This window comes from Ursus arctos, unplaced genomic scaffold (assembly GCF_023065955.2).
Source record: "Ursus arctos isolate Adak ecotype North America unplaced genomic scaffold, UrsArc2.0 scaffold_5, whole genome shotgun sequence".
Classification (NCBI taxonomy): domain Eukaryota; kingdom Metazoa; phylum Chordata; class Mammalia; order Carnivora; family Ursidae; genus Ursus; species Ursus arctos.
The window spans coordinates 3,997,745-4,023,870 of record NW_026623067.1 but is presented as its reverse complement, the minus strand read 5'-3'; the positions used below and the strand labels follow the sequence as shown (position 1 = coordinate 4,023,870).

At 34.8% G+C, this 26,126-nt stretch overlaps 2 protein-coding genes across 2 annotated transcripts; both read right to left on the bottom strand.

Moving 5' to 3' along the window:
- Positions 1–316: 316 nt before the first annotated feature.
- Positions 317–1,264, bottom strand: LOC113247500 (olfactory receptor 5V1-like). Its single transcript, XM_026488593.2, has one exon. It carries the CDS (start codon positions 1,262–1,264, stop codon positions 317–319), a length of 948 nt encoding a protein of 315 aa, XP_026344378.2.
- A 19,472-nt stretch (positions 1,265–20,736) lies between these two features.
- LOC113247499 (olfactory receptor 5V1-like) lies at positions 20,737–21,684 on the bottom strand. Its single transcript, XM_026488592.3, has one exon. The coding sequence runs from the start codon at positions 21,682–21,684 to the stop codon at positions 20,737–20,739; it is 948 nt and encodes a 315-aa protein (XP_026344377.3).
- Between the last annotated feature and the right edge of the window lie 4,442 nt (positions 21,685–26,126).

Genomic DNA, 26,126 nt, shown 5'->3' with positions numbered 1-26,126 from the left:
ATTATGGATATGGATATGAACATACATTCAAGTTAACTTAAGAGCAGCTCAGTTTATACCTGTTAATTATTAACAGCTCTCTGCTTACTCTTGAAAATGCCTGTTTTTGGATGATAAATATTAAGAGCCTAGTGGATAGAGAGAAAGATATACATATGCAGATAGGTAAACTAGTTATATGTATGTGTGCTGTGAGTGTGTTCATAAATTTCTATGAGTACATAAATATGTGTTCTATATATCAACTGAAAATTATTGTATGAATCCTTCCTATGAATTTATTCTAAAGTGAGCATTGATATATTCTGCTTTAATGTTATAATTGCTGCAAACATGCTCTGTGACATAGAAGCCTTCTGAGTGCTTCTTTGACCTCCACGTTTTTCAGGCTGTAGATCATGGGGTTTAACATTGGGGTAATAACCCCATATAGCATGGAGATGAGTCTGTCTCTCGCTGGAGAGTGTTGGCTGGAGGAAGGCCGAATGTAGGTAAATATTGTTGTGCCATAGAACAGACAGACCACTAGGAGGTGGGAAGCACATGTGGAGAAGGCTTTGTGCTTCCCTTCCACTGACTGGATCTTTAGAATGGTGGATATGATGTAGATGTAAGAGACAAACGTGATTAGGGAGGCACTTATCCCCAGGATGCCTGCTACCACTAAAACAAGCATTTCAGCTACATAAGTGGATGAGCATGAGAGGGCCATCACTGGTGGGATGTCACAATAGTATTGGTTAACTCGGTTGGACTTGCAAAAAGACAGGCGGAATGTAGACACCGTATGGAGGAGGGAATTGAGAAACCCTGCTGCCCAGGTCCCAGCTGTCAGCTGGATGCAGTGGACCTTGGTCATTATGAGCATGTAACGAAGGGGGAAGCAGATGGCCACATACCGGTCATAAGCCATGACAGCGAGAAGGAAGACTTCAGTCCCTGCCAGGGCCACCAGGAAATAAAGCTGAAAAGCACACCCAAGGAAGGAAATGCTTTGCTGCTCAGTGAGAAGGTTCTCCAGCATTTTGGGGACAGTAGCTGATGGACAGAATATGTCTAAGAGGGATAAATTTACCAAAAAGTAATACATGGGTGTATGGAGCTTTTTCTCAGTCCCAATGGCCAAGAGAATGGCCCCATTTCCTACCAAGGTGACCTGATAGATGATGGCAAAGACCACGAAGAGAGGGTAGCGCACCTCAGGGAGGTCAGAAAGCCCTATGAGGATAAACTGAGTCACGGTGGTAAGATTGTAAATATCCATCTCCTCTCTCCACAACAACTTTCTGGAAGAAATGAAACAAACAGAAACTGGTTAGACTAAAAAGCCAAGGAGACTAGTGATGAGAAATTCTTGGAAAAAATTTGATGTGTGGTTGGTAAATTCTGTTGTTATGATAGAGATTTAATGTATTAAAACAACTGTGAAAAACATCGTCTGCATTCATGTTTCTTCAAATAGTCATCCTCAGTTCTTTATAAAGAGACAGATTTCTGAGAACATAGGAGACATTTAAAGATTTGCATTCTCAGTGGATCTCCTGTGGATCTTTCATCAGTGTTTGGGATTTCACAATTCAGTGAACATTGATGGCGTGTTTCTCACACCTGTTCAGACATTGACATTATTTTGTCTTGTATTATCTAAATGTGTACAATTGTATGCACTAGCTAAAATCTAAGTAACTCAAAAGTGGAAGCTGTGCATATTACATGATATACAATTTTAATAATTATTACCTACTAGCAGATATATAGTATATATGTCTAAATAATTATTCAGTAAAAGAATTAAGAGTGTGTCTCCTGTACTGACAAAGTGTTTCTGATAAGAAATAAATGTGGGAATGCTTTTATGATTCCAAATTATAATAATTTTAACATGAATATTAACACTTGTTTTCCCAGAAGTATACATTAATAAAATTAAAATAGCCTGCAAAGTATAAATAAAAGCATATATATATATATGTATATATATATATACATATATATATATATATGTAAAATCTGGTTTTGATAGTATCTGTTAACAAATATACTCACATAATATTCAATTCCCTTCCCTTTAAAATTTAAAATTTCACCATGTGTCTAATTATTTAAGAAAGTATGTGGTTTTAAATTATATACATATATGTAATTTATATCATACATTATAATTTAATTATAATTATAATTAAGTAATTTTCTATCTTCCTGGCCATACTAACTTATTTCATTTTAATTGCATTTATATGCATATTAGTAGTCAACATAATTATAATAAGTAACTTTGATTAAACATCTACAAACAATACTTTTGTGGATTTTTTGCAATTTTGAAACCATTCTCTTTTTTTAATGTCACATGTGTGTGGTACTAAAAGAGAAGATACTTGCAAAAATAAAATCTTAAAGTCACATTTGATGGTCTCCCATCCCCATTTATTTTGTTTAATGGAAATTGTTAATTATCACAGAAAACGTACAGTGTATGTAACACAGATTATACATAAATATTTATTTATATAGAATTAAATTATTTTGACACTTTTTTCAATGCAATATTTAATAAAGATCTGTGAAACTACTTGGGAGAAGTTTTCACTCTTTCCTCAAGCAGCATCAGTTTTGTACCATGCTTGGGAGTAAAATACAAAGCAAAACTCACATTAATGATATTAAAATCATAAAAATTAGGAAAGAAAATTACTATAAAAACCAGAAAGTGCTTGATATCATTATCTAATCAGCAGCTATATAATGAGAAAGTTAAAAATATTGAAATAAAAAACATCTATCATGTAGTTCTCAAATTCTCAAACATTCATAAAATTACAAAACTGCTCAGTTTCAATTTGTCTACATCTTTATATATTTATTTCCTGAAAATGTTATAGTGAAATCATTACATTTCAGAAGACACTTTCTGTTATAAGAAAAAGTAATGTTTGAGACAATAAACATTAAATTCTATGTTAAATACTTATTTTTCTTTTTGCCCACACTTGCTAATTGGACCCCTTTTTTGTAACAAGGATTATGAGAAATAAGTCAAAAACATCCTAATGGACACATAAGCTAGTTATATATTGGGTTCCATAATCAATATGTATCCTTCATAACATAATGCATATTCCCTACACTTTGAAGTACATTAAGTTTTTAAATCAAACTTATTGTTTTGGCATATAGAATATAGAATTTGTTTATTTGGGGATGGAAATTTTATTTACCTCAGCAGTATCCTTCTTTTGAAATCAAACATAATTAAAATTTATATATTTGCCATTTAATTAGAAAAATAAGAGGAATATTTTTGTTAACCATATATTGCTGAGGAGGAAGTTCTGTAACCTTCCTTATTTGTCCAGAAAATTGATACCACTTATACTAGAGAATCTGAGAAATTCTTGTGAAATGCAATATCTCACCTACTTTTTGAGATTGGTATAAACGTAAGCATGTAAGTATATTGAAGAATACACACGGAAATCAGGTTTTTTGCTTTTGTGTTTTGGTCATAAGCAACCAAACATATAATAAGAATTGGGACATGGGATGTGTGGCTAACACTACCTTTCTCTTGGATATTACCAAGAAATCAAGCAGTCTCATGAGAAACAAACTGAGGACTTCAGAGGGGAGGGGGGTGGGGGAATGGGGATAGACCGGTGATGGGTAGTAAGGAGGGCACGTATTGCATGGTGCACTGGGTGTTATACACAACTAATGAATCATCGAGCCTTACATCGGAAACCGGGGATGTACTGTATGGTGACTAACATAATATAATAAAAAATCATTAAAAAAAAAAGAAAGAAAGAAATCAAGCAGTCTCATTATTTATAAGACTTACCATATGCATGGGGTGAAATCGAAATGTACCATAAATGAAGCTGGTTTCTTAAGCAAATAGTTACCTGAAATTTCCACTACATAAAGGAAAAGAACATCACTCAATTAAACAAAAATAATCATCAATAAATCTTAGGTCTTGAAATAATTCAAAATTTATAATGCATTTAATAAGTCAATATCAAAGAAAATAATATTTAACATTTAAAAAATACAGGAGAATGTTTTACATTAAAGCTATATTGTTAAAGAAGGTCTATAGGCCTTTTAACTCAATGCTTGATAGCTAATAAATTGAAGGAATCAGCGATTACCTTCTAAAATTTAATCTTTCCAAAAATTTAATCTTTCTACCAGCTTTGTAACATCCTTCTTGTCTGTTAGGTCTCATGGATCCAATTCTCTAGGGAACATACACTCATGTCAATGGGTCAGAAGAATTCTTTAAATACGTCAACATTCTACTGACAGAGGCTTGAGATGCACACTTGGGTGAGCATGCACAATTTTTAATGCTGAAATTAAAATATAATAAGCATTTATTTAAATATGCATGCTATATTATTTAAAATCCATCACTTTATCTTTCTGATTTAGTATTTAGTTTTAACTAGTTTCCTAAATGTATAGGTTTCTACACCATATTAACATCTCCACAATCATCCAATTATTTATTTTAGTTTCAAAAGTCCAGACTTTGCCCTACAATTTTCTTATCAAGATCCAGAGTACTCATTATCAATACAAATATTCAACAATAAGAAAGCAGAATGATGTAGCTAAAAAATAAAAAGCATCAGTAATTAAAAGCAAACTTGTCGCTCATATATAGGGTGTTTGTTGCAATTTCTTCTAAAGTTCATGTCATGCCCACTTTTCCCTTAGGGGGGAAAATAAATAATGACTCTAGAGAGAATATTCTGCTGTTCATAAATCTAAATTACAACCAATGTAATAATAGCCACTTACTAATAATAATAAGAGCGTACCTGTATTATAGTTAGTCAATTTAGTGGAAGTGGAAAAAGAAACCCTAAACTATAAAGAGTAAAAATTTTTGTTTTGTAATTGCCTAAGGTAAGATTGCTCATTCAGTCAATGTGGGTGAAAGGCATATAAATGTTAATAATGACAGCTTGATTTTTCTATAACTTTGTAGTTTTTCCAAAGAAAATGTTGGGGAAAATATCAAACATGAATTTTAAAAAATGACATTATCCATAGTAATTTGGCTACATAGGATTCTATGTTTGCATTTTTTAACTTTGTAATGTTTTAAGTAACAATTTGGAATATTTGCCATCTCTTTTTGGGTCTTTATATTGTTTCTGGTGTACTTTATGGAATAGATTTTAACTTTAACTGTGTTATGCATTTTTACCTTTTAGGTCTTTGGACAATATAGGTGTACACTCTGTTATAAAATAATAAGAAAATATCCATATATTTCCCATCATATCCTCTCAAATCTTCTTTCCATCTGCTCAGCTGCAAAGTGGTTGATTACTGTATTTGTTGGAAAATGTGATTCCCTGAATCAAGAAAACCCCCTCAAAAATGTTGCTGAAACAAAATCACACTTTTTAATTTTGTTTTTCTTTCCACATTAAAGAAATACAGAGGTCAAATCCTATCTCCAACATCCCCATGAATCTGGGCTCCCTTAGGCTTCTCTTCAGGTTTCTATGCATATAGGTCTTAAGGGACCAAAGGAGCATGGCAGCTCCATCCAACCATCCGTCCACGTGGTTCTGAATCATTGCATGAGGGTCCTGACCCTAGAAAGAGGGGGTGAGGGGAGCAAGCTGGGTTGAGCCCCTTAGAAAAGCCCTTCTGAAAGCAGTTGTAAAAATTCTAGTTACTCTAAACTTGAAAGGGTTGAGTTATCTGACTACTCTCAGATTCCAGGGAGTCCTGGGCATACTGTTTTTATTTCAGCCACCTCTTAGTTAAGCAACTAGCAATTTAGAGGAAAGCATATACTCTTGAGTTCTTATCTTGTTTAATTATATGCACAATATAGGATGCCATTTTATGCTTTTTAAATTTTGTGCTATTACCTTATTGTATTTATAATAATCATCATAATGTGTATGAACTGGTATCTCATTTTGTTTGTTTTTTCTGTTTTCTTTTTTTTTTTTAATTTTTGTTTAAATTCCAGTTAGTTAAGACACAGGGTAATATTAGTTTCAGGTGTATGATATAGTGTTTCAACACGTCCATACACATCCAGTGCTCATCACAACAGATGAACTCCTTGATCCCTAAAATGTATTTAACCCATCCCCCCTTCCCCATGTCTACCTCCCCTCTGGTAACCATCAGATTGTTCTCTATAGTTAAGAATCCATTTCTTGGTTTTTCCCCTCCCCACCCCTTAGCTCATTTGCTTGTTTCTTAAATTCCACATACAAGTGAAATCATGATACTCGTCTTTCTCTGACTTATTTCATTGAGCATAGTACCCTCTAGCTCCAACCACATTGCTGCAAATGGTAATATTCCATCCTTTTTGATGGCTGAGTAATATTCTACTGTGCTTACATACCACATCATCTTTATACATTCATCAGTTGAAGGACATCTGGGCTCTTTCCATAGTTTGGCTATTGTAGATAATGCTGCAAAGATGCTCAACATCACTCAGCATCAGGGAAATACAAATCAAAACCTCAATGAGATACCACCTCACACCAGTCAGAATAGCTAAAACCAACATCACAAGAAACAAGAGATCATGGAGAGGATGTGGAGAAAGGGGAGCTCTCTGGCACTGTTGATGGGAATGAAAACTGGTTTGGCCACTCTGGAAAACAGTATGGAGGTTCTCCAAAAAGTTAAAAATGGAGTACCCTACAACCCAGCAATTGCACTGCTAGGTATTTTTGCAAAAAATACAAATATACTAATTCAAAGGAATACATTCGCATCAATGTTCACAGCAGCATTATCTACATTAGGCAAATTTTGGGAGCAGTATCCACAATGGAATAACACCCAGCCATAAAAAATAAATAATGAAATATTACCATTTGAATGGCAAGGATGGAGCTAGAGAGCATTATGCTAAGTAAAGTGAGTGAGTCAGAGAAAGACAAATGCCATATGATTTCACTCATATGTGTCATTTGAGAACAAGCCAGACAAGCAAAGGGAGAGAAAAGAGAGAGAGTCAAACCAAGAAACACATTCTTGACTTTACAGAACAATGTGATCGTTATGAGGGGAGGTGGTTGGGGAAATAGGTTTAATAGGTAATGGATATTAAGGAATGTACTTCCTGGGTGTTGTATGGAAGTGTTGAATCACTATATTATCCACGTGAAAGTAATGTTACACTGTACATGAACTAACTGCAATTTAAATAAAAACTTCAAAAAGAAGTAACAAATCTAATTGTATTTTGTTTTGCTTTGTTTTGTTTTAGTGCCATAAAATTTCAAATAATCCTTAAAATTTTCCAGGATAGAAGAAATAAATGGGTAAAAAAAAAAAAAAAAGGAGTTGTTAACAAAAATTAAGTGGTTGACTCAGTAACCTGAAGTGTCTTTTTTATAGTCTGAGGTTTGTCTTATTTATGACTAGCAGATATTTAGTGAAGTTTTTTGGCATATGTGAAGCAGGAATTCTATATATGGGCAAAAATGCCTTTTATTTTTATTTCTTTTGCTATATTCAAAATAATTACATGTGTAAAAAACAATTTTTATATGCCTGGGCTTTGAACCACGATCCTAATCCATGAATAAGTAAACAACTTAGTGGCCAATATGCTGAAGCCTTCATCAGCTCACTTATAAGATGCTCTGAAGTTGTCCTTCCTGTATTACTAATACATTTTCACAAGGCTTTTTATTTGCAGTATTATTTGCAATTGTAATATTTGGAAAGTACAAAGACATAAGATGCTTGTTAAATAAACTGTGCCAAACATAAGCAATGGATTTTTTTTTTTTGGCTATAAAAAATAATGAAGGGAATCCATGAGCTGATGTGTAGTGATCCCAATCATACATCAAGAAAATGTTAAAGCAAATGAGATTCCATAGTATACTATATAAGAAGAAAACACACATGACTCTTCTTTTCTTTTCTTTTCTTTTCTTTTCTTTTCTTTTCTTTTCTTTTCTTTTCTTTTTTCTTTTCTTTTTTCTTTTTCTTTTTCTTTTTTTTTCTTTTCTTTTCTTTTTTCTTTTCTTTTTCTTTTCTTTTTCTTTTTCTTTTCTTTTCTTTTTTCTTTTCTTTTCTTTCTTTTTCAAAAGGAAACATGGGAAAGGTTTAATCCATTAAGCCTTGAGACTGGTGTTCTGCAAGGTGCTGAGTGACAGAGCAGAAAGGATAAGAAGGGAATGGACTTTCGATGAGCATAATTTTGTTGTTATTGTTGTCTTTGTGCATATTTTCCTTTAGTGAGGCATGTTAATTTTCTACATTTTCAAAAGCTTAATTCATTAAAGATGGATGTCAAAAAATTAAAGTGGAACACAAACTGAATCAAATGAGATAACAGTTTCAGATGAAAAACATAACTATTGAAAATTAGAAATAATAAGTTGCTTCAGAGAAGTTTTGTGCAGAGTTCTTCAATTATATACACTTCATGTAGAGAAGAGAAAAAGAACTACAGAATATCTTCACCTATTTTATGTAGGCTGGTTATTGCAGTAGTATGATTTTAACTCTTATTTGAATATTTGTTCGAATTCAGCTGTAAAACTCTCTGTCCTGGGCTTTTACTTACTTGGAGCTCTTTGATTACTGATTCAAGTTCATTAATAGTAATTGGTCTGTTTAGATTTTCTACTTCTGAGCTAGAGAAAAGATGGTAGAAGAGTCGGAGAACTTGTTTCATCTGCTCGATTGAAATTACCTGGATATCTATCAAACGATTCAAAACACCCATGAAATCAGCCTGATGTAAGAAAATACATCTGAAATTCTACAAATAGAAAAGTGACTGGTTTTTTTCAAGTTAGGAGGTGTGAAGTCGTGAATCTTTGGGGAGATATCAAAGGATAAATGGAGGGGGGGAGAGACACTCCATTAGCTGGCTCCTGCAAAGTGATATAACACCAGAGTGCAAAATTGAAAGCTTTAGAAATCTGCTCTAGTGAGAGACATCCCTCTCTGAAAGGGGCTCTGCGAATGAAAAGGAAGAATACTAGGTGGGGCATTGTGGTCTTGGGATCCGAGGAGTCACAGAGCAAATACTGTGGTGGATCCAGTAGAGTGCCCAAGCCCTGGAGGGGGTAAACTGCTTATAGTCAGTGAAGCAAGGAGAGGCTCTTCTAGGGTCAACAGAAACTGAGCTGGGGTGATTGGCTGACTGATCTTTATGTGAGCATCCTGAAAAGGACTGGAATGTGCAGGCTGTTTACCAACACGTGGGAGGGGCAAAACTGCACCCAGGAGCAGTGGAGCAGGTTGAGCATGTGAGCCCAGAACCACTCATAGTCCCAAGGATACAAAAGGCAGTGGTGCTTGTGGGTCCCAGGGACTTCCCACAAGAGGATTGTAGTGGGCATGCACTGCAAGAGTCTGTGGAGTTTGGCACACACTAAAGTGAAAACTGATTGTCCCAGTGGGTTTACTGATGTGGGAGAACCGTGACCTTTCATCTCTGAGCTGGAGATCCAGGCATGTCCATTTTTGCTCTTATCCTCTGAATAGACACAGAAAGCCTCCAGGGAAAAAGAGCCACAGAGAGGACCAGCTCACACTTAGCCCAGCCCCCTGACAAGGGATGGCGAACTCTGCCCAGGCAAAGACAACTGAGAAGGAGTACAGCAGGCCCGTCCCCCTGAAGACAGACTGGAAGAACAGCTGGACAATAACTATATGGATCCCAGAAGACTGTAAAATTCCAGCACCAGGGGAAAATAGTGTACTCAGCTCCAGGTGTTTTCTCATGACTTGTTTATCTTTCAGTCTAAAATTTTTCATTTCTTTTTCTTTTAAACTTTTTCCCATTTCAACGAGATTTTTATTTTACCAACTTATGTTTTTAAGTTGCTTTTTCACTTTTATTTTTCATGTCTAAATTTTAAAGATATAGGATTACTTTTAGTCATATTTCACTCTATTCAATCTTACATACGTATATATAAGTTTTGCTTTCTTGCCAATTTTGGGATGTAGTGTCTTCTAACACACAGACCAAAATTCAATCAGAAACAAGTGGATCATCCTGCTTTGTCCACCCTGCGAGATTATAAACTCTCTCCCATCCCTGTGTGTGTGTGTGTGTTTTGGGGGGGGTTGTGTTTGCTTTTCTGTTATGGCTTCCAACAGCTTCGGATTTGTCTAGGTTGTATTTTTCTTCAGTCATTGTTGATACTGATGCTGCTCATTTCCTCACCCATCCTTCTCTGGGAAAAATAACTAGAAGGAGGAATTCACAACAAAAGAAGAACCGGAGGACATGTTCTCTGCCACAGAGCTAATCGATATGGGTATAAGTAATCAGTATGGATATATGGAATTCAGGATACCTATTTTTAATAGCTAGGCTTGAAAAATGAATAAATGTGCAGAATCTCTAAGGGTGGAAATGAAATCTAAGCCGGCTGAATGTAAAAATGCTATGAATGAGATGTAGTCTAAACTGGATACTCTAACAGCCAGGGTAAATGAGGCAGAAGAGAGAATTAGTGACCTAGAGGATAGGCTGGTGGAAAAGAAGGACGTTGAGGAAGAGAAAGACAACTAACAGCCCATGAAGAAATGTTATGAGAAATTAATGATGTCCTGAAATGAACCAATGTCAGAATTATTAGGGTGCCTAAGGGGATGAAGAGAGAGAGGGGGCCAAAAGTTATATTTGACAGATGGAAACTGAATGAATATGCCATCACCAAGCCAGCCCTGTAAGAAATATTAAGGGGCATACCATAAGCAAAGAGAGACTCCCAAGGGTAACATGGACCACAAAGAAAAAGACAATCTACAGAAACAGGGATTTTATAGGCAATACAATGGCACTAAATTCATATCTTTTATTAGTAACTCTGAATGTAAATTGGCTAAATGCTCCAATAAAAAGACACAGAGTGTCAGATTGGGTGAAAAAGAAAGACCCATGCATATACTGTCTACAAGAGAATCACGTTATACTCAAAGAAACATCCAGACTGAATGTGAGTGGGTGGAGATCTGATTACCACACTAATGGACCTCAAAAGAAAGCTGGGGTAGCAATCATCATATCAAACATATTGGATTTTTAAAATAAAGACTGTAGCAAGAGATGTATAGGGACACTATATCATACTTAAAGATATATCCAACAAGAAGAACAAACAGTTGTAAATATTTATGCCCCCAATGTGGGAGCAGACAATTTTATAAACCAATTAAAAAACAAAATGTAAAAACACATTGAAAATAGTACATTAATAATAGAGGACTTCAACACCCAACTTTTGGCAATGGACAGATCATCTAAGCAGAAGATCAACAAAGAAACAAGGGCTTTGAATGACACACTGGACCAGATGGACATCACAGATATATACAGAACATTCCACCTTAAAACGACAGAATACACATTATTCCTGAGTGCAGATGGAACTTTCTCCAGAATAGATCACATCCTGGGTCACAAAACAGGTCTCAACCAATGCCAAAAGACTAAGATTATTCCCTGCATATTTTCAGGCCACAATGCTTTGAAACTGGAACTCAATCACAAGAAGAAATGTGGAAGGAACTCAAACAGTTGGAGGTTAAAAAGCATCCAGCTAAAGAATGAATCAGTCAACCAGAAAATTAAAGAAGAACTTAAAAAATTCATGAAAGCTAATAAACATAAAAACACATTGGTCCAAAACCTCTGGAATATAGCAAATGCAGTCCTAAGAGGGAAGTCCACAGTAATCTAAGACTATCTCTAAAAATTAGAAAAATCTCAAACACAAGAGCTAACCTTACACCAAAAGCATCTGGAGAAAGAAAAGCAAATAAAGCCTAAGCCAAGTAGAAGAGAAATAATAAAGATTAAAGCAGAAATCAATGAAATAGAAACTAGAACAGTAAAACAGATTAACGAAACTAGAAGCTGGTTCTTTGAAATAATAAGATCAATAACCTCTGGCCAGACTTATTCAAATTAAAAGAGAAAGGACCCAAATTAATAAAATCATGAATAAAAAGGGAGAGATTACAACTAGTATCAAGAAAATAGACACAATTGTTAGAACTTATTACCAGCAGCTAAATGCCAAATATGTAGGCAATTTTCAAAGAAATGGATCGATTCCTGGAAACATATAAACTAATAAGACTGAAACAGGAAGGGGTAGAAAATCTGAATAGACCAATAAGCTGGAAGGAAATTGAAGCTGTAATCAAAACCTCCCCCCAAAAAGAGTGCAGGGCCAGATGGCTTCCCAGGGGGATTCTACTAAACATTTAAAGAAGAAATAGTACAGATTTTAATGAAATTATTTCAAAAAAAAAGAAAAAAAGAAACAGAAGGAAAACTTCCAAACTTTTTCTATGAGGCTAGCATTACCTGGATCCCAAAACTAGACAAAGACCCCATCCAAAAGGAGTATTATAGACCAATATCCCTGATGAACATAGATGCCAAAATATTCATCCAGATCCTAGCCAATAAGATCCAACAGAATATTAACTGGATTGTTCACCATGATCACATGGAATTTATTCCTGGGATGCAAGGATGGTTCAAGATTTGCAAACCAATCAACGTGATAGATCACATAATAAGTGAAAAGACAAGAAATGTATGATCCTCTCAATTGATGAAGAAAAAGCATAGGAAAAAATACAGCATTCTGTCTAGATGAATGCTGTCCACAGGGTACGGATAGAGGGAACAACTCAATATCATAAAAGGCATCTATGAAATAGATGTGAATATCATTCTTGATGGGTCAGCTTTTCCCATAAGGTCAGGAAAAAGTCAGGGATGCCCACTCTCACCACTGTTGTTCAACAAAGTACTAGAAGTCCTTGCCTCAGCCACCAGACAAAAGAAGAAATAAAAAGAATTCAACTTGGCAAAGAAGAAGTCAACCTCTCACTCTTCACAGATGACATGATAATTTATGTGGAACACTCCAAAAATGCCATCCCAAAATTGCTAGAACTAATGCAGCAATTATGCAACATGGCAGGATATAAAATCAATGCACAGAAATTGGTTGCATTTCTATACACTAACAATGAAATGAAAGAAATAGAAATAGAAATTAAGTAACAAATTAAGTAACAGTTGCACCAAAGACCATAATATGCTTAGGAATAAACTTATCTAAAGAGGTAAAGGATCTGTACTTTAGAAACTACAGAACACCAATGAAAGAAATTGAGGAAGACACAAAGAGATGGAAAAACACTCCATCCTCTTGGATTGGAAGAATAACTTTATGAAAATGTCTATACTGCCCAGAGCGATCTACACATTCAATGCAATCCCGATTAAATTACCACTGACATTATTCACGGAGCTGGAACAAACAAACCTAAACTTTGTATGGAGCCAGAAAAGACCCCAAATCACCAGGGTTATGTTGAAAAAGAAAACCAAAGCAAGGGGCATCACAATGCCTGACTTCATCCTATATTACAAAGCTGTGATTATCAAGAATGAATGGTGCTGGCACAAAAACAGACACAGAGATTCATGGAACAGAATACAGAATGGACCCAGAAATGGACCCTGAACTCTATGGTGAACTAGTCTTTGACAAATCAGGTAAGAATATACAAAAGACAATCTCTTCAATAAATGGTGCTGGGAAAATTGGACAGCCAAATCCAGAGGAATGAAACTGGACCATTCTTTTACACCATACACAAATATAAACTCAAAATTGATGAAAGACCTCAATGTGAGACAGGAATCCATCAAAATCCTAGAGGAGAACACAGGGGTAACCTCTTTGACATTGGCCACAGCATCTTCTTTCATGACATGTCTCTAAATGCAAGAGAAACAAAAGAATAAATGAACTATTGGGACTTCATCAAGATTAAAAAAAACAACAACAACCTTCTGCACAACATAGGATGCAGTCAACAAAATAAAAGACATCCTACAGAATGGGAGAAGATATTTGCAAATGACATATCATATAAAGGGCTGGTATCCAAGATCTATAAAGAACTTCTGAAACTCAACATCCAAACCAAACCAAACAAAACAAAATATCCAGTCAAGAAATGGGCAGAAGACATGAACAGACACTTCTCCAAAGAAGACATACAAATGGCCAACAGATGCATGAGAAAACACTCCACAACACTTGCCATCATGGAAATACAAATCAAAACCACAATGAGATGCCACCTTACACCAGTTAGAATGGCTAAAGTTAACAAGACAGGGAACAACAAGTGTTGGCAAAGAGAAAGGGGAACACTTACACTAAGTTGGAATCTAAGCTGGTAGAGCCACTCTGGAAAACAGTATGGAGTTTCCTGAAGGAGTTAAAAATAGAGCTACCTTATGACCCAGCAACTGCACTACAAGGTATTTTCCCCAACAATACAGATGTAGTGAAAGAAGGGGCACATGAACCCCAATGTTCATAGCAGCAATGTCCACAATAACCAAACTATGGAAGGAGCTGAGATTTCCAACAGATGAATGGATAAAGAAGATGTGGTTCATTTATATAATGGAATATCACTCAGCCATCAGAAGGGATGAATACCTACCACTTACTTCAATATGGAGGGAACTGGAGGGTATTATGCTAAATGAAATAAGCAGAGAAAGACAATTATCATAGAGTTTCACTCATATGTGGACTATAAAATTAGTGCCGAGGACAATAGGGGAAGGGAGGAAAACTGAGTGGGAAGAATTCAGAGAAGAAGATAAACCTGAGAGGCTCCTGGTCCTGGGAAAAAACTGAGGGTTGCTGGAGGGGAGAAGGGTTGGGGAAAGGGGTAACTGGGGGATGGACATTAAGGAGGGCATGTGATGTGATAAACACTGGGTGTTATATGCAACTGATGAATTATTGCAAATTACAAATGAAACTAATAATGTACTGTATGTTGGCTAATTGAATTTAAATTTTAAAAAATCCTTGCAGAAAAGACTTCCAACAATAAAGATAGGTTGCTGGAAATTTTTAATATTTAACATATAATTCTTACACAAATCTGATTGCTGTGCTCTACCCTGGAGTTACGAGTTTGCAACATTTTGAAAAAATTAAAAAAAGATTATCAAATCGGCCATGAAAATATACTTTATTCTACAAAATGATTAAACTCCCATTATCATTCAACAACACTGTATTAACACGATAGAATATGCTATTAATATTTCATAGATATATAAATTATATTAAATAGATATTCGTACTTGAGATTTTACTCTAGATACAAGTTTAGATCATCATATTTTTTGGATCATATTTTTAAAGTCCAAGAAATCATTGCTGATTTATTCAAACTAATTTGTGATTCTTTCACCTTTTCTACATAGAGTATTATGTCATTTGCAAATAGTGAAAGTTTGACTTTGTCTTCGCTGATATATAAGCCTTTTATTTTTGTTGTTGTTTTCTTTTCTTTTTTTCTTTTAAAGATTTTATTTATTTATTTGACAGAAAGAGACAGCGAGAGAGGGGACACAAGCAAGCAAGGGAAGTGTGAGAGGGAAAAGCAGGCTTCCCGCCAAGCAGGAAGCCCAATGCAGTGCCTGATCCCAGGACTCTGGGATCATGACCTGAGCCGAAGGCAGACACTTAAGGGCTGAGCCACCCAGGCATCCCTTACTGTTGTTTTCTGATTGCTGTGACTAGGTCTTCCTGTACTAGCAGTGGGGGTGATGAGAGTGGATATCCCAGTGTTATTCCTGACCGTAGAGGAAAAGCTCTCTGTTTTTCCCTCTTGAGACTATTACCTGTTTTTTTTTTTCATATATGACTATTATCATACTGAGGTATGTTCCCTCAGCATTGCTTTGTTGAGGGTTTTATGATCTTATGGTTCTTATCCTTGCTTTTATTAATGTGGTGTCTCACATTCAATGATTTGTGAATATTGAAACATGCTTGCAACCCAGGACTAAATCCCTTTTGATCATGGTGAATTTTTTCTTTTCTTTTTTCATTGAAGTATAATTGACGTACAGTGTTATGGTAGTTTCGGGTATACAATATAGTGATTTGACAATTCTATATATCACCCAATGTTCATCAGTATAAATATAGTCACCATCTGTCACCAAACAATGTAATTACAATCTTATTGTTCTACTTTTCATCTCCATAACTACTACTTCTCCTTCTTCTTCCTCTTCTTCTTCACCTCCTTCTTCTTCCTCTTCTTCTTCACCTTCTTCTTCTCCTTCTTCTTCTTCCTTCTTCCTTCTTCCTTCTTCCTTCTCCTTCTCCTTCTCCTTCCCCTTCTCCTTCTCCTTCTTCTTCTTCTTCTTCATTTATTTGTACTACTGAATTCAGTTTGCCTGTGAAGCCATCTTGCCCTACACTTGTGTTTGCTGGAAGAATGTTTATCAATGATTGAATTTCTTTGCTGGTTATTGGTTTTCTATTTCTTCATGTTTCAGTTTTGCTAGTTTATATGTCTCTAGGAATTCATACATTTCTTCCAGATTCTCCAATTTATTGACATATATTCATACATTTTTCATAATGTACTCTTGCAATTGTTTGTATTTCTGTGGTGTTGGTTGTTATTTCTCCTTTCTCATTTTTGATTTTGTTTACTTGGATATTTTCTCATTTCTTTTTGAGAAATCTGGCTGGGTTTATCAATTTTATTTTTTATTTTTTCAAAGAAACACCTCTTGGTTTCTTTGATATGTTCTATTGTTTCTTGTTTGTTTGTTTCTTTATCATTTATTTTTGCCCTAATCATTATGATTTGAGATTTTTCTTGCTTCTTGAGGTAGGCCTGTATTGCTCTATACTTCCCTCTTAGGACTGCTTTTGCTGCAAACATATGGGAACTTTATGTTCTCATTTGCATTTGTTTCCACATACACATTATTTCTTTTTTTATTACATGGTTGGGCCACTCATTGTTTAGTAGCATGTTGTCTAAACTCCATGTATTTGTGGTCTTTCCAGGTTTTTTCTTATGGTTGAATTTCATTTTCATAGTGTTATATTCAGCAAAGGTGCATGGCATGACTCTGATCTTCTTGAATTTTTGAGTTTTGTTTTGTCAGCTACTGTGTAATCTATTCAGGGAAATGCTCCATATGCACTTGTGCAGAGTGTGTATTCCGCTGTTTTAGGATGGAACGTTCTGAATATATTTGTTAAATCCATGTTCCCATGCGTCATCCAAAGCCACTGTTTCCTTGTTGTTTTTCTTCATAAATAATCTTTCCAGCGATGTAGGTGTGGTGTTAAAGTTCCCTATTAATTGTGTATTATTATCTACTAGTTCCCTCGTGATTGTTAGTAACTATTTTATGCATCTGGTTGCTCCTATGTTGGGTGCATAAATATAATTTTTATATCTTCCTTGATGAATTCTTCCTTTCATATTCTATAGTGCTCTTCTTCTAGTATTACATTCTTTGTTTTAAAGTCTATATTTTCTGATATAGTTATCACTACTCCAGCTTTCTTTTGACATCCATTTGCATAATAGATGGTTCTCCAACCTCTCACTTTCAATCTACAGCTTTCTTAGGTCCAAAAAAAGTTATCTTGTAGGCAACAGAAAGATGGGTCTTTTTTTTTTTTAAATCCATTCTGTCATAGTTTGTATTTTGATTTGAGTGTTTAGTCCATTTACATTCAAAGTAATTATCAAGAGATATATATTTATTTTCATTTTATTATTTATTTTTTGCTCGTTACTGATAATTTTCTCTGATCCCTTCTTTTGTTTCTGTGGCTAATGCTTTGCTCATATTCTTTAGTGATATGCATGAATTTATTTCTCTTTATTATTTTCATGTGTATTAGTGGGTTTTGATATATGATTACAATTAGATTTGTATCTAACATCTTTTGCATTTAGCCATCTAAATTAATTTGTGGTGTTTAAATGTGAACCCATTCTTTACTCCTCTACTCCTCACATTTTAGTCGTATGTTGTTATATTTTATATCAATTTGTTGTTTATTCCCTTGAGTGATTTTTTACAGAAATTTTCATTGTTACTGATTTTGTGTTTCCTCTCGTTATAATGTTACTTATGTTCTCTCCTTTCAATTCAAACAGCCCCCTTTCATATTCCTTTCAGTCCTGGTTTAGTGGTCATGGATACCTTTAGTTTTTTTGTTTTTCTGGGAAACTCTATCTCTCCTTCTATTCTGAATGATAGCTTTGCTGGATAGAGTAATCTCAGCTGCAGATTTTCCCCACTCACCAATTTGAATATATTATGGTACTCCCTGCTAACTTGCAAAATTTATTTTGAAAAATCTCCTTCTAATCTTATGGGTTTTCCCTTATGAGTTGCTGCCTTCTTTTGTCCGGCTGCTTGTACTTTTTTTTTTTCCTTTATCGCTATATCTTTCCCACTTAATCACAATATGTCTTGGTGTGGATCTGCTTTTGTTGACTTTAAAGGGAGTTCTATGGCTCCTGGATCTAGATATCTGTTTCCTTCCCCAGCTTAGGGCAAGCTTTGGCTATTATTTGCGCAAACATATGTTCTGCCCCTTTTCTCTCTCTCCTTTTGTGATTCCTATAATATGAATGTTACTTAAATATGTATTAATTAATTAATTCATGCATTCATTTATTTATTCATTTTAGAGAGACAGAGCACAAGCAGGGAGAGGTACAAGAATAAGCAAACTCTATGGTGGGGCGCCTGGGTGGCACAGCGGTTAAGCGTCTGCCTTCGGCTCAGGGCGTGATCCCAGCGTTATGGGATCGAGCCCCAGATCAGGCTCCTCCACTATGAGCCTGCTTCTTCCTCTCCCACTCCCCCTGCTTGTGTTCCCTCTCTCGCTGTCTCTATCTCTGTCGAATAAATAAATAAAATCTTAAAAAAAAAAACTCTATGCTGAGCAAAAATCATGGTGCGGGGCTTGATCCCATGACCCTGAGATCATGACTGGAGCCAAAACCAAGAGTCAGACAATTAACTGACTGAGCCACCCATGCACCCCATATAGTATGAATGTTACCTGATGGAGTTACTTACTTGCCTAAATCTATTCTTATTTAGTGTAATGATGTTTTTTTTCTCTCTTTTGTTGAGCTTGATTACTATTACTCTGCATTCTAGATTATTAATTTGATCCTCTGCTTCTTCCATCCTGCTCATTATTGCATCAAGTGTGTTTCTCACTTCATTTGTTGTGCCCTTTATCTCTGCTATGTTGTTTCTTATCGCTGTGGTAAGGGCCTCACTCATTTCTTCCTCTGTTTCCTCCATTCTAGTATGTGTCTTTCTGATCATTATTTTAAATTCCCTATCAGGGATGTTACTTGTATCTGTTTTGCTTTGACCTCTAGCTATGATCTATTTCTGTTCTTTTATTTGGGATAAATTTCTGTCTTCTCCTTTTGTCTAAGCCTCTTTGACTCTTTCTGTGTATTTGGAAAGTTAGCTATGTTTCCTGTTCTGAGGGTAATGGCCTCCCACTCCATTATCATCTTCTCACAAACACTTGTATCCTAATGAATAATGGCCTTTTTGAATTAGAGTTAATTATATTATTCACTGTGTCCTCTATATCTCCCTGTCAGCAATTATTGTTTCCTTTTACACTTCTCTCCATCTTTCTGGTTTTGTTTCATAAATGATTGCTGTCAGTCTAGTTTGAAAGTAATTAACATAAAATGTCAAGTTATCTAGAGACATACTAGTTAGCCAAATCTAACAAATTTAGCTAACCCTCCAGTGTATCTTGAATTTTAATGAGGTGGCTGATTTTAAGCTTGACTATGCATTCACATTGCACTAAAGTGTCAACTACATCCCAGAGGATTTTCTCAGGAAATTGTCAAGTAATTTGGCCAGATTTTCTCACATAACTGTGATTTTTAAATAAAAGAAGAGAAAGGAATAAATATAAATGGATCACTGAGTTTACTCAAAGGCAGCATGATATCTTCAAACAAACAGATATGCCATCATCAAAATACTACCAGCCATACATTTAGATAGACCTAGATCCCCAGGACAGGAGACCATGCCTTCTACCACTTTTATCCAGCTTAAATATTTGTGGTTTTAACATCTTGAGTTTTGTGTAGTTCAGTCCAAACGTCACTTTGTGGAATCTGGAAGACCCCATTATTTTGCTTATACTTCAGGGATATTTTTCTTCATTTAATAAGAAAAAGCTAACATCAAAATGATTCTATGTTAATTAAGCACATTTTTTTATTTTTAAAAATTTCCAAAAAAACTGTTTAAATGTTGGCCAAGGGCTGATTTGGAAAGTGAGTGATCTCTTTGGAGGGGCAAGTAGAACAGAATGGATAGATTCATAAGAAAAGAGATAACTATAAATACAGAATAAGTGGAAGCTAAAATTGATAGAAAGAGTGAACTAATAATGTAAATATATCAACATAAAAAGTCAACCACATAAGGGAAACTAGTAAAAGGAAGATCTATAAATAGATGATTAGATAATGATTTAAAACAAATACTAAAACATTTAGGGGATAGAGGTATGAGTATGGATACAGATATGAACATATACCCATTAACTTAAGAGCAGCTCAGTTTATGCCTTTTAATTATTAACTGTTCTCTGCTTACTCTTGAAAATGCCTGTTTTCAAATGATTAATTTTAAGAGCTCAGTGGATAGATATAAAGACATACATATATAGATAAATATAACTAGTGTACATGTGTTCATAAATTTCTATGAGTACATAAATATGTGTTCTATATATCAACTGAAAATTATTCTATGAATTTATTCTAAAGTGAACATTGATATATTCTGCTTTACTATTATAATTGCTGCAAACATGTTCTGTGACATAGAAGCCTTCTGAGTGCTTCTTTGACCTCCACGTTTTTCAGGCTGTAGATCATGGGATTTAACATTGGGGTAACAACCCCATATAGCATGGAAATGAGTCTGTCTCTGGATGGAGAGTGTTGACTGGAGAAGGGCCGACAGTAGGTAAATATTGTTGTGCCATAGAACAGACAGACCACTAGGAGGTGGGAAGCACATGTGGAGAAGGCTTTGTGCTTCCCTTCCACTGACTGGATCTTTAGAATGGTGGATATGATGTAGATATAAGAGACAAACGTGATTAGGAAGGCACTTATCCCCAGGATGCCTGCTACCACTAAAACAAGCATTTCAGCTACATAAGTGGATGAGCATGAGAGGGCCATCACTGGTGGGATGTCACAATAGTATTGGTTAACTCGGTTGGACTTGCAAAAAGACAGGCGGAATGTAGACACCGTATGAAGGAGGGAATTGAGAAACCCTGCTGCCCAGGTCCCAGCTGTCAGTTGGATGCAGTGGACCTTGGTCATTATGAGCATGTAACGAAGGGGGAAGCAGATGGCCACATACCGGTCATAAGCCATGACAGCGAGAAGGAAGACTTCAGTCCCTGCCAGGGCCACCAGGAAATAAAGCTGAAAAGCACACCCAAGGAAGGAAATGCTTTGCTGCTCAGTGAGAAGGTTCTCCAGCATTTTGGGGACAGTAGCTGATGGACAGAATATGTCTAAGAGGGATAAATTTACCAAAAAGTAATACATGGGTGTATGGAGCTTTTTCTCAGTCCCAATGGCCAAGAGAATGGCCCCATTTCCTACCAAGGTGACCTGATAGATGATGGCAAAGACCACAAAGAGAGGGTAGCGCACCTCAGGGAGGTCAGAAAGCCCTATGAGGATAAACTGAGTCACGGTGGTAAGATTGTAAATATCCATCTCCTCTCTCCACAAGGGACTTTCTGGAAGAAATGAAACAGACATAGGTTACATTAAAAAGCCAAGAAGACTGGTGATGAGAAATTCTTTTTTTTTTTTTTTAAGATTTTATTTTTTTATTTGACACAGAGAGAGGCAGCCAGCGAGAGAGAGAACACAAGCAGGGGGAGTGGGAGAGGAAGAAGCAGGTTCCCAGTGGAGGAGCCCAATGTGGGGCTCCATCCCAGGACTCTGGGATCACGCCCTGAGCAGAAGGCAGACGCTTAAGGACTGAGCCACCCTGGCGCCCCTGGTGATGAGAAATTCTTAGAAAAAATTTGATGTGTGGTTGGTAAATTCTGTTGTTATGATAGAGATTTAATTAATTTATTTATTTTTTAATGTTTTTTTTCATATTATGTTAGTCACCATACAGTACATCCCTGGTTTCTGATGCAAAGTTTGATGATTCATAAGTGCGTATAACACCCAGTGCACCGTGCAATATGTGCCCTCCTTACTACCCATCACCAGTCTATCCCATTCCCCCAACCCTGTGAAAAACATCATCTGCATTCATGTTTCTTCAAATAGTCACCCTCAGTTCTTTGTAAAGAGGCAGATTTCTGAGAACAAAGGAGACATTTAAAGATTTGCATTCTCAGTGGATCACCTGTGGATCTTTCATCTGTGTTTGGGATTTCACAATTCAGTGAATGTTGATGGCGTGTTTCTCACACCTGTTCAGACATTGACATTATTTTGTCTTGTATTATCTAAATGTGTACAATTGTATGCACTAGCTAAAATCTAAGTAACTCAAAAGTGGAAGCTGTGCATGTTATATGATATACAATTTTAATAATTGTTACCAACTAGCAGATATATAGTATATATGTCTAAATAATTATTCAGTAAAAGAATTAAGAGTGTGTCTCCTGTACTGACAAAGTGTTTCTGATAAGAAATAAATGTGGGCATGCTTTTATAATTCCTAATTATAATAATTTTAATATGAATATTAATGTTTGTTTTCCCAGAAGTATACTTTAATAAAATTAAAATAGCCTGCAAAGTATAAAGAAAAAGCACATATGTATGTAAAATCTGGCTTTGATAGTATCTGTGAATAAATATACTCACATAATATTCAATTCCCTACCCTTTAAAATTTAAAATTTCACCATGTGGCTAATTATTTAAGGAAATATGGGGTTTTAAATTATATACATATATATAATTTATATTATACATTATAATTAATTATAATTAATTAATTATAATTATGTAATTTTCTATCTTCCTGGCCATACTAACTCATTTCATTTTAATTGCGTTTGTATGCATATTAGTAGTCAACATAATTATAATGTTTAAGGCTATTTACAAAAGTAACTTTAATTAACCTTCTACAAATCAATACTTTTGTGGATTTTTTGTCCTTTTGAAATCATTTTCTTTTTTTAATGTCACATGCCTGTGATAGTAAAAGAGAAGATAATTGCAAAAATAAAATGTTAAAGTCACATTTGGTGGCCTCCATCCCCATTTATTTTGTCTAATGGAAATTGTTAATTAGCTTTGCTCAGAGAAAATACAGTGTATGTAATACAGATTATACGTAACATTTATTTACATAGGATTAAATTATTTTGACACTTTTTTCAATGCAATATTTAATAAAGATCTGTGAAACTACTTGGGAGAAGTTTTCACTCTTTCCTCAAGCAGCATCAGTTTTGTACCATGCTTGGGAGTAAAATACAAAGCAAAACTCACATTAATGATATTAAAATCATAAAAATTAGGAAAGAAAATTACTATAAAAACCAGAAAGTGCTTGAATATCATTATCTATCAGCAGCTATATAATGAGAAAGTTAAAAATATTGAAATAAAAAACATCTATCATGTAGTTCTCAAATTCTCAAACATTCATAAAATTACAAAACTGCTCAGTTTCAATTTGTCTACATCTTTATATATTTATTTCCTGAAAATGTTATAGTGAAATCATTACATTTCAGAAGACACTTTCTGTTAAAAGAAAAAGTAATGTTTGAGACAATAAACATTAAATTCTATGTTAAATACTTATTTTTCTTTTTGCCCACACTTGCTAATTGGACCCCTTTTTTGTAACAAGGATTATGAGAAATAAGTCAAAAACATCCTAATGGACATAAAAGCTAGTTATATATTGGGTTCCATAATCAATATGTATCCTTCATAACATAATGCATATTCCCTACACTTTGAAGTACATTAAGTTTTTAAATCAAACTTATTGTTTTGGCATATAGAATATAGAATTTGTTTATTTGGGGATGGAAATTTTATTTACCTCAGCAGTATCCTTCTTTTGAAATCAAATATAATTAAAGTTTATATATTTGCCATTTAATTAGAAAAATAAGAGGAATATTTTTGTTAACCATATATTGCTGAGGAGGAAGTTCTGTAACCTTCCTTATTAGTCCAGAAAATTGATACCACTTATGCTAGAGAACCTGAGAAATTCTTGTGAAATGCAATATCTCACCTACTTTTTGAGATTGGTATAAACGTAAGCATGTAAGTATATTGAAGAATACACACGGAAATCAGGTTTTTTGTTTTTGTTTTTTGGTCATAGACAACCAAACATATAATAAGAATTGGGACATGGGATGTGTGGCTAACACTACCTTTCTCTTGGATATTACCAAGAAATCAAGCAGTCTCATTATTTATAAGACTTACCATATGCATGGGGTGAAATCCAAATGTACCATAAATGAAGCTAGTTTCTTAAGCAAATAGTTACCTGAAATTTCCACTACATAAAGGAAAAGAACATCACTCAATTAAACAAAAATCTTAGGTCTTGAAATAATTCAAAATTTATAATGCATTTAATAAGTCAATATCAAAGAAAATAATATTTAAGATTTAAAAAATACAGGAGGATGTTTTATATCAAAGCTATATTGTTAAAGAAGGTCTATAGGCCTTTTAACTCAATGCTTGATAGCGAATAAATTGAAGGAATCATTGATTACCTTCTAAAATTTAATCTTTCCAAAAATTTAATCTTTCTACCAGCTTTGTAACATCCTTCTTGTCTGTTAGGTCTCATGGATCCAGTTTTCTAGGGAACATACACTCATGTCAGTGGGTCAGAAGCATTCATTAAATACATCAACATTCTACTGACAGAGGCTTGAGATGCACACTTGGGTGAGCATGCACAATTTTTAATGCTGAAATTAAAATATATTAAGCATTTATTTAAATACGCATGCTATAATATTTAAATGCATCACTTTGTCTTTCTGATTTAGTATTTAGTTTTAACTAGTTTCCTAAATGTATAGGTTTCTACATCACATTAACATCTCTGCAATCATCCACTTATTTATTTTAGTTTCAAAAGTCCAGACTTTGCCCTACAATTTTCTTATCAAGATCCAGAGTACTCATTATCAATACAAATATTCAACAATAAGAAAGCAGAATGATTTGGCTAAAAAATAAAAAGCATCAGTAATTAAAAGCAAACCTGTCGCTCATATATAGGGTGTTTGTTGCAATTTCTTCTATAGTTGATGTCATGCCCACTTTTCCCTTAGGGGAAAAAATAAATAATGACTCTAGAGAGAATATTCTGCTCTTCATAAATCTGAATTACAACCAATGTAATAATAACCACCTACTACTAATAATAGGAGCGTACCTCTATTATAGTTAGTCAATTTAGTGGAAGTGGAAAAATAATCCCTAAAGTAAAAAGGGTAAAAATTTTTGTTTTTCAATTGCCTAAGGTGTGATTTTGCATTCAGTCTATGTGGATGAAGGGCATATAAATGTTAATTATGACAGTTTGATTTTTCTATAACTTTGTAATTTTTCCAAAGAAAATGTTGGGGAAAACATCAAACATGAATTTATTTCTTTATTTAATTTATTTATTTAATTTTTTTATTAAGTTATGTTAGTCACCGTACAGTACATCATTAGTTTTTGATGTAGTGTTCCATGATTCATTGTTTGTGTATAACACCCCGTGCTCCATGCAATATGTGCCCTCCTTAATATCCATCACTGGCCTATCCCAATCCCCCACCCCCCTCCCCTCTGAAACCCTCAGTTTGTTTCTCAGTGTCCACAGTCTTTCGTGGTTCATTCCCCCTTCTGTTTACACCCCCCTTCATTCTCCCTTTCCTTCTACTGATCTCCCTGTTATTTCTCATGTTCCAAAAATGAGTGAAACCATATTATTATTGTCTTTCTCTGCTTGACTAGTTTCACTTAGCATATTCACCTCCAGTCTCATCTTAGTTGCTGCAAATGTTGAGAAATCGTTCTTTCTGAAGGCTGAGTAATATTCCATTGTATATATGGACCACATATTCTTTATCCACTCAACTGTTGAAGGGCATCTTGGCTCCTTGCACAGTTTGGCTATTGTGGACAATGCTGCT

Coding starts and splice junctions, on each gene's coding strand:
- LOC113247500 (XM_026488593.2), bottom strand. CDS start 1,264: ATGGATATTTACAATCTTACCACCGTGACTCAGTTTATCCTCATAGGG.
- LOC113247499 (XM_026488592.3), bottom strand. CDS start 21,684: ATGGATATTTACAATCTTACCACCGTGACTCAGTTTATCCTCATAGGG.